The sequence below is a fragment of the Urocampus carinirostris genome, chromosome 17, assembly GCF_059441175.1.
Source record: "Urocampus carinirostris isolate Australia breed hairy pipefish chromosome 17, RoL_Ucar_1.0, whole genome shotgun sequence".
Taxonomy (NCBI): domain Eukaryota; kingdom Metazoa; phylum Chordata; class Actinopteri; order Syngnathiformes; family Syngnathidae; genus Urocampus; species Urocampus carinirostris.
In genome coordinates, this window is record NC_142365.1 from 20,346,737 (window position 1) to 20,356,595 (window position 9,859).

Genomic DNA, 9,859 nt, shown 5'->3' on the forward strand with positions numbered 1-9,859 from the left:
ACAAAGAGTCTCAAAGTGCTGCACAGACCACAGATGATTGCAAACTACAGACTGTTATTACACTATCCCCTGATCTAAAACCTACATGAGGGCAAGGAAAAACTCAAAAACCTCAACATGAGGAAAATGAAGAAACCTTGATAAAGGACCGCACATGACCAGGCTGCAATAACAAACAATACACAGATATTTTCAACCTAAAACAGAGGTTATTCATATGCTATATAATAGAAGTGTGTTTAAAGCCTTGATATGAACAGTTTCACTGAGGTTGCAGATCGAATCTCAGGGGACAGCGTTCTACAGCACCAGGGCCCGAATGGAGAACGCTAAGGATTTACAGTACCGTATTTTCACGACTATAAGGCGCACCGGACTCTAAAGCGCAGAGTGGGAACGTCAACAAAACAGTCAGATAGTTCAGTCAAACTTGGTAACCTCTTAACATTCCGACAGCACGCAAAGAAGCAAATACGTGTCTCAGACACGTACGGACACGGTGTCTGTACAATGTCACCAATCACTTAAATGCGTCATTCCACATATCATTAGGAAAGTTTCTTGGGATTCAAGAAATGCCAACCATTTTCTTTTTCGCTGACAAATGTGTGGACAGCAAAGTAAGGATTTCAATGTGCAGGAAAATGTGGTTCTTTACTTTGTATATGACAACAAACACTGAATTGAATTGAAAAATAGACTAATCACAGAAACATCAAGATCAGTCTGAAACAAGATACTGGGAAAATATAAAGCTGGGGTAGCTCACCAAAGTCGTCTTGCAGCCATCACGTTCAATAACAATACGCAACCATGGTCTTCTTACATCCGTGAGTGTAGTAAATCCAACCGTGTAAAATATTCACATACTCCATGCAATAATAACGACAAATAAAAGAAAAAATCTGCCGAGAACGATCTGCATCGATTGACGTTGCTTGTTGCTAGCTGTCTCTTTAGCCCGATAATTCCTGTTTACAAATACAAACTAGTAAAAAAAATGTTTCTCCATGACGTAGCGCTACCTAACATGTGAGTCATTCATCTTCTTCGGCCAATTGCAGACTTTGTTTTGCCCCGCTTTAGCCGATGCGAGCCTGTAAATGTTAAAAAGGACACGCCTCCTTTACCTCCGAGTAACTTTAGCCAATAGTGACCGATTCAAATGACGATTGACACATTGGTTAGGAAATGAAACGTCGGTAAATAAATCCCAGCACATACCGCACACTACTTTGCCATGGTCAGCTTTTGAAAAAAAACAAAAGCTTTTAGGTGCGCCTTATAGTCGTGAAAATGCGGTACTTTATTTAGACCACAAAACAATGCAGATGAGAAATTTGGTACAACAACTTTTGTAAAGCGTCAAACTAAAAAAATACAATAAAAAAAAAAAATACCCCTGGTAATTTACACAACATTGTCAGCAAGAAGAAAACAAAAAACATGGTAAGGCTGATGTAGGTTTAAGGTGCAAAAGGTTGCTCCCTTGGCTTTGCATTGGCTTTGCGACTTCATCTTCAACAGCTCACAATCACTGTCAAGTACATGCAGAGAAATAAAAAGGTGGAAAAAAGAATAACAATTTTTTAACTGTTTATTGCATATCTGACTTGAGCGAACAGGTCGCCTTTTCACCTAATTTATATTTTACAATAAAAGTACAAACCTATTATTATTATTAAAATGGTTTTTGGATGTGTTTATTAGTGTTATAAATGAACAAAGATGCAAATATACTACGGTAAGTATTGTTTTATTTTACTCGTTGCCACTTTCTACTAGGATCATTTCAGATTCGAGGTTAGGACAAATTTAGCGTGTTTATCACAACTTCGATATCATTATCACGATGATCGTTTCACCCATTATCATTCAGCCATATTTTGTGCAAATATTGAAAAATTAAAATTTTTTTAAACTCTTCTTCAAATAGGATAGTGAAATGCTAAGAAATAACACTTTAAATGAAGAAAAATCAAAGTAACATGAAATATGTATTAACATGACAGAAAATAATTGAGAAGCGCTAAACTAATATATGGTTGGCAATAGCAAAAGCATAATGAGGTTTTGTTTTTAAAATATTTTTCCTTTTTCAATAAGTGCATTCATTTAGTTCTGAGGTAATGGGTTCAAATCCAGCTACCAGCCTTTTGCATGTTCTCCCCAGCAATGTCCTGTACTCAGAAAAAGGTGCACAATACAAAATATAATTTACAGATATGTCCAAGTATTTTTCGATATCCCGAATGTTCATATCCACCGTTTTTTGTAACTCAAATGGTTGTAAGGAGGGGAGTGCCTGTATATTTTTTTTTATTAAGGATTAAATATTAACGAATAAATGGAATCCACATTGTTTGATTATAGATTTTTTTTTAAAGTAGATATATTAATAAAGTCAGGCCCGACCTGAACGTGATGATTAACACTTTAGGGCTGACCAGGGCCCAGAATTGATCTTACCTCTGACTTATATACAAAATCGTATTGGTTGACTAATACCAACTAGTGTGTTGGTGAAAATGGGCAATATTAGGGTTTGTGTCAGCCCTGATACGCATCAATCTTTGTCCTTGTTAAGTTTGAATGTATATTAAAAAGGGGCCCAAAGATGGGTTCTTACCTCAGCTGGACTTTTAGGCAAGAGTTGTTCCAGTTGCTGCACTAAGTCCGACACACCATCGACCTGCCGCCAGGTAACAGTCATCAGAGACAATGTTTCTTACATAGAATATATTACACACAAAGAAAAGAAAATGGTATTTTTTACATGTGAATGGCAGTATATAAGTTGACTAAATCAATGTGGTCAAAGTAGTGGGGCAAATGTAACTTAAACTTTGGCTCTGCCTCCCTGAAAATTATCGCTGTAGACAAATTAAATGTACATTGTGTAATAGCACGGCGGGGCAGTGGTTAGCGCGTGTGCACAGTTCTAAGGTCGCGAGATCGAACCTCCTGTGTGGAGTTTGCTCTCCCCATGCTTGCGTGGGTTTCCTCCGAGCACTCCGGTTTTCTCCCACTTTCCAAAAACATCCATGTTAGGTTAATTGGCTGGTCCAAATTGTCCCTAGGTGTAAATGAGCGAGCGGATTGTCTGTCCCTGTGTGCCCTGTGACTGGCTGGCAACCAGTTCAGGGTGTCCCCTGCCCACTGCCCAGAGATAGCTGGGATGGGCTCCAGCACCCCCGCGACCCTACTGAGGATAAGCGGCGCAGATAATGGATGGATGGATGTGTAATATTTGACCACTACGTGCCACTGTAATGCAGAAAAAAAAAACTGTGCCAATTGATCACAGTTTAAAAGCAAGATGCCAGCCAAACATGGCAGCGACAACGGCTGTCACGATAAAGAATACTTAGTGCGTTCTTACTTAGTGAAAAAATATTTTTCTAGTTGCTAGAAAATGTAAATAGGAATTGAATACAACTGGTCACAAAAGGGGTGAAGAAAAAAAAATGACGAAAATATCAAATGTGAAAAATATTCGCCATTAGACAAATATGTCCTATTTGTGACAGCCCTACGTACGAATTCCGTTGTGTATAAAGAAATACCTTTTTTCCGCTTATGAATATTTACAAAGATTAACATTGGTATGATAGCTCATTTAATTTTGACTTTATTGTGATTATGGGCTATACAAGTAAACATGATTTGACTTTTATTCAAATCTTTTTTTCTGAAGCGTTTTTTGTACCACTAGGAGTCATTGAATATTACACACTGTCTCATTCGGGATGGGTTCCAGTGAGTATGTCTTCGTTTAACAAACAGTATTTCAAATCCGTTTTATTTTTATGTTTATCTATTTATTTATGCATTTTTAATGGAGCCATTGAATTGAATTGATTTATGTAACTTATTTTGAATCAAGTATCTTTTTTTTAAATGATATCTATAGGAGATTATATTTGTATCCATCTAGTGATACATTCATTTGAATAAATAAATAATTGGATTATAAAAAGAAATACAAAACAAAGTTATTTACTGGACAATGAGCCTTATGAGCTTTTAATGTCACAAAAGCAAAGGATGTAATGTCGTCGCCACAAAGTTTGCATATTGAACAATGTGATACTCAAAATTTTGAAACAAAATATTTTCCCCCCAATGATTTAGGATCTAGTATCAGTATTGTCACATCTCTGGAAGTATGATGACGCTTCCAATGGCGACCAGACGATGAAGGTGCTGTATTTGAGCTCGATCAGGAGGCGTCTCCTGCTAACAATACTATCTGTTCCATGTGAGTGCGCAAAACCCCTACCAATAAACAAAAAACACAGCCTGGGGCGCTAAGGGATCCGTAAACGATGGACCAACAATTGCCATCAATGAGAACTGAAGAGTTGAATACTAGTATTTAATGTCAAACTTCACAAATTGAATGTTTCATATAACTTTATTTGAAATGGAAAGAAAAGTTTAGCAAGTTAATTGAGATGGCACTAAGTGAGTATCCCTTCCTTCAAATATGCCCAATAGAAGTTTGTAAATGAAATTGTATGGGAACATTAAAGTATTGAGTGCATACCTGTACATCAGTTGTCTGCTGAAAGTGCTGAGTGAGAGTGATGATATTGTTCAGCTTGTTCTGTATGGAGAGCATGGAGACTTTTTTTGCTGCTGCAATTTCACTCATCTGAGAGTGCAGTAAACGCTTTTTTTCTTGGATGGCTTTCAGTCTTTTCACCATCTCCAATGGGTTATCCTGTCGGAGGAATGTTAGCCATTTGTTTATTTCAAATGATTAAAATTCGTTTGTCCCCGTTTGTTTTAAAATGAAAACAATAAAAAGGGAATACTAAAATAATGAAGATTGCCTAGTATTTTGGACGGTGTGTGGTCTAGTACAGTGGTCCGAAACCTTTTCTGTACCACGGACCCCTTTGATTAAAATATGTTTGCAGCCTAGCCCAGCAATAAAGTTAGCGATTATAATGATAAAAAGCCTAAAACTACTGTGTTATTATTGCACAACTAAGGATCTGGATGACATGGGAATAGGCATCCAATCCAATTTGATCTTATCATCACACTATTTTTACTCTTGGTATCATGTTGTAATGAGCATTATTGGAATGAGTTCAGACAAAATGGTGTGGTAGAATAATTGACCATTAACGTGTGCCTTCAAGGTAAAAAAGGCGAGAAAACGTGATAACGTGAGTAGAAATAGTGATTAGATGAAATGTAATGCCTTTTCTGTGTCCTCAAATGCGCTTTTACTGCAGTAATGGTTTCAATTCCTGTTGCATTAGAGTCTTGTGGCCTCTTGGTGTAAGCAATACTGTTATCAACTGTTGAGATCCTCAAAAGTAAGATCAGTGGCTTTCTCCGTAAGTGGCTGGGACTTCCCCGCAGCCTTACCAGCGCTACTTTTTACGGGACAAGCAATACCGTCCAGCTAGCCTTCAGCGGGCTCACTGAGGAGTTCAAGGTGGCACGTACTAGAGAGGTTCTTCAGTATAGGGATTCCAAGGACAACAAGGTGTCATCAGCTGGGGTTAAAGTGAGAACTGGAAGGAAGTGGAGAGCTCAGAAGCAAGTGGAGGTCACGACTAAGGCAGAAGACATTGGTTGGGGTCCTGGCATTGGGGAGAGCAGGTCTGGGCTTCTTTATAAAGACCAAAGTGAGTCAGGCCCAAGGGAAGGAGAGACACCATCTTCTCCAGGAAGAGGTCCGAGCAGGTGTGAAAGAAGAGCGGGTGAGCAAGGCGGTCAGACTCCGGAACCAGGGAGCATGGACAAGGTGGGAGAACACATTACAGCGCAAAGTGACCATGTCAATCATCATGCAAACAGACTTCCACTGTGTCTGGTTCCTTGTGCAGGCAGTTTACGATGCCCTACCAAGCCCAGTGAATCTTTATTTGTGGGGAAAGAGCGAGACACCCTCCTGTCCCCTTTGCTCTGGAAGATGCTCCTTGGAACACCTCCTCAGAAGCTGCCCAAAGGCTGATGGTCGCTATCGCTGGCGCCATGACCAGGTTCTGAAAGCAGTTGCTGAGTGCATCGCCCTAGCAATCAACACGGGCAAATACCATCAATCCCTAAGCAAGGCAGTCAATTTTATAGAGAAACCCAGGGCTTGTGCACAGACAATGTCAGGACTCCTCTATATTGCCTCTGATTGGCAGTTGCACATTGACCTTGGGAAACAACTAAGGTTCCCCCAGCTCATATCAGCAACATCGCTCCGACCAGACATGATAATCACCTCTGAGGCTTTATAATACCTGATCATGCTGGAACTCACGGTCCCGTGAAAGGAAACGCGTAAAGTACCAGGAGCTGGTGGAGGAGTGCAGGGGCAGGAAACTTTTCTTTGAGCCAATAGAGGTCAGCTGCAGGGGTTTTGCTGGACGATCCTACTGCAAAGTCCTAGGACGGTTGGGTGTGACATGGGCAGCCAAGAAGAAAGCCATTAAATCCGCTAGTGAAGCTGCAAGAAAAAGCCACCAGGTGGCTTTGGCTCCAAAGGGAAGATCAGTGGGCTGCCACTGGGACATAAGTTGAGGCGTGATCAACCTGGGCTGGGTCACCTGCGAGAGTGTCTAATGTTGCGACACCTGAAACACTCAATGAACCCAGGATACATCACTGATGATGCGTCCCTGTTGCTTCCAGGAGATGTTTCTTTCAAGTCAAGTTCAATTCCTGTTGCATCCAGTGTTGACCAAAAGTGGTGGGCGGTATTTGATCAACCGTTGCTCAAATATGGTCATTTAGCACTGTAAAAACCTCACCAACCTTGTGGGTTTCGTTTGTAAAAAAATTATTGTATATACATGAATAAATGTGGTATTAGCGAAGAGCGAGGACAGCTTTTTTTGTGCTTTGTGAGGCCTGGTGCCAAACGACCCACGACTCTGTACTGGCACACTGCCCAGTGGTTGCGGACCCACTGGGTTAGCATGTACCCTTCACAAATTAAGAGGTCCTCGCTCCTATTCCAAGTAGCGGACTCAATTGTGGAGTTGCATGTTCTTGTACCGTAGCGGCTTTTGTCCAGACACTCCACTTTCCTCCCACATTACAATGAGTAGTTAAAACTTTGCTCCATCTATTTTGGATCGGGGAAAAAAAATGCCATTCTGTATTGCTTCACCTTCATATAGACTAAATTTGGAAGAGAAGTTAATGATGGCCCTTATATCTCCGAGTCAGATGTACGTGTGACAAGAGCCGTATCCGGCACACAATTCATACATTTGTCACCCCTGGTCTACCACCTTTCACAGAAGAAGAAAAAGATGTGTTGGTAAAAGTTGACCTGGTAAGAATGTCCTTCCTCATTAGTGCGGTGCATCATCTTCAGTGCCAGGCGGGTTTCCACAACATTCAGGTCAGCTTTGGATTTGAAAAACTGCAAACATATGACACATTCATTCACATTTTTGTGAACGTCTGTCTTGACATAAACACACAACTTTTTTATAAGTAAACTTAGATGTTATAAATGAACTAGAAAAGTAACACTGCCACACATTTAGTACAAATGACCCAGAAGTGTTTCCTATACAGTACCATATAAAAATTCTGACGGGGTTTAATTGGTCCCTGCCAGGGTCTCAAACTTGTATTTAAAAAAAAAACTTCTTTCTATGTACTCTCTTTCACTTTTGGTGAATTGGTTAATATGAGTGATTTTGTTCTGCAAATGCATTTTACATACATAAACATATTTTACTTAATAAGAAAGCTGGGTTTAGTGAAAGCACATATAAAACTGGTGGTGGTGGAGAGGCTCAGTAGAAAGAAAATCTGATGCTTGAGACTGAAATTAGGAAGTTTCCTTCATAAATGACATTTCAATTCAAATGCAATTTATTTGTATAGCGTATATTGTTTTGTCCCCTGCCCACTGCCCGATGATTGCTAGGATGGGCTCCAGCACCCCCGCGACTCTACTGAGGACAAGCGGTGCAGCTAATGAGATGTGATATTGTTTTGTTCGGTCGGAACAGAAGCCATCTTGAATGATCACACGATCCTAAAATACGTGACAGGGGCAACAGGGAATTGACTTGAAAACGACGCATTGGAAAACTGTTGGTTTGCGAAAACGGCACCGTTCAACCTTGTAATACGACAAAAAAATCCACCGCGATAATGAATAACATAGTTAAATTTACTTGATAATTTACACTGTTTAGCAAATGTTTACACCCCCTCCTCATTTCTGTGACGTCAAGCCGACTGCGAGAGCGGTAAATTCAAAATGTTGACGGTTCAGTAGTAATACTGCAGTTAAAAACTTTAAATGGCTTCACATACCATGAGTCGGAGCTTTTCTGCCATCGCCTCCATATCGAAGAAAAGTTTTAGTTGATTTTAGTGTAAAATTTGTCAAAATAATGTCCCACTCCAAGTTCTGTAAGCTGAAGATTAGTGTGAGGTGTTCATAAAATGTTACTTCCTGTTCCGGTTTAGGAATCGTTTACAAAATAAGATATGTAGCTATTTTAGAAAGAGGGAAAACAAGAAATGAAACACACCGTTTCCCCCGTATTTTATAAATTATATATAATTTTTATAATTTAAAATTATGTACGTTGTATAACAGTTTTCGTCCGAATAAAATACTGCTATGTAGATTAAGCAGTACTAAAGTGACCTCAAGTGGGAGAATAACTAGGACAGATGCTGTAAGAATAGTTTGTTGTTTATTTGGTGAATACTATAAACTTATTTTCACAAAGAATCTTTGTTTTTATTCTACATAGTCTTTCTTGCTGTGAGTAAATATGTGGAGTGTTGCACTGTCTGTGGAGTTTATTACGGTTTAATAAGGGAAATTATAAATATTCGTTAGTGGAGCAATTGGCAGAGGATGACAGGTATGTAAACAGTAAAAAAAGAAGCGCGATTTTCTACACTCTACATTCTTAATATAATTCCTGATACATAAAAATGATATTTTAAACAAAGAAACTCTAATTGCTATCTTATACAGTATCAGTACTGTATCGCCATTGTGAATAAGTACGTGAGCATAAAAACTGCAGTACAAAGAACAAACGTTAGAGGGGAGTATTGATTCGTTGAGTGAGTAGCTAGTTGGAATCCTCCATGTTACTTGTACTGAACATGATTTTAATTTTTAGTGCATGTGATAAACTATTAATTGCATTGTGAACTTCCCAAAGGCCAAATTATGTAGGACCTTTAATGAAAATTTGGTTTGTATCGTTACTTAATCCACACAGGATCTAGTTTGAAATCCATATTTCGTTGGTGTTTGATTAATGGGACACTGTATTATTTAGCAATACCTAGGGGTAACCCCTTCCCCCATCATTATTTAAATACAACATACCGATTTGAAAAATAAGCAAAATACATAAACTATCATATTAATATGCATAAAAAAACAGTACTTGTAGGTAAAGATTTCACATAACATGAAGAAGCTTTGCTATTTTGCTGCTACTTGTACCCGAAAACAAAATGTTGCTAAAGGTTGGGCAAAAAAGTAAGAAAAGAAACAGTTCGGTCATTTTTAGTCCCAGTAGCTTGTGGTTTTCCGTGTGCTTTTTAGCACTCATTTTTGGTTGTACTACATCTAGTGGTCAAACATCACAGTGGACCTTTAAAGTTCACATTCTGACAATAAACATGAATGCAGAGGTTATTTAATTGCTATGTCACAGAATATTTTGAATGATCAGTTTTATTGTGTTTGTCTACTTACTTAATCGTCTGTTAATATGAAATTCAAATTTGTCACATTCGAGTGACTACCTTCCTTTTTCCCTTTGATTTAACAAATAAATCCCAATAATTTTGTCCGTTCGTGTGTGTATAACTGCACAGACGTTATCTGACACCCCCATGTATC

The 9,859-nt window shown here is 38.9% G+C and overlaps 1 protein-coding gene across 1 annotated transcript; it reads right to left on the bottom strand.

Moving 5' to 3' along the window:
* Positions 1–582: 582 nt before the first annotated feature.
* On the bottom strand, positions 583–8,438 carry ska2 (spindle and kinetochore associated complex subunit 2). Its single transcript, XM_088321417.1, has 5 exons — positions 8,296–8,438; positions 7,292–7,384; positions 4,550–4,726; positions 2,630–2,692; positions 583–1,537 (listed from the first exon to the last, which is right to left on the bottom strand). The coding sequence occupies exons 1-5, from the start codon at positions 8,326–8,328 to the stop codon at positions 1,535–1,537; spliced, it is 369 nt and encodes a 122-aa protein (XP_088177543.1). The 5' UTR covers positions 8,329–8,438; the 3' UTR covers positions 583–1,534.
* Positions 8,439–9,859: the final 1,421 nt, after the last annotated feature.

Coding starts and splice junctions, on each gene's coding strand:
- ska2 (XM_088321417.1), bottom strand. CDS start 8,328: ATGGAGGCGATGGCAGAAAAGCTCCGACTCATG. Junction 4,727..7,291: donor AGGAAGGACATTCTTACCAG/GTCAACTTTTAC, acceptor TTCCTCCGACAG/GATAACCCATTGGAGATGGT. Junction 2,693..4,549: donor AGCAGACAACTGATGTACAG/GTATGCACTCAA, acceptor ACCTGGCGGCAG/GTCGATGGTGTGTCGGACTT.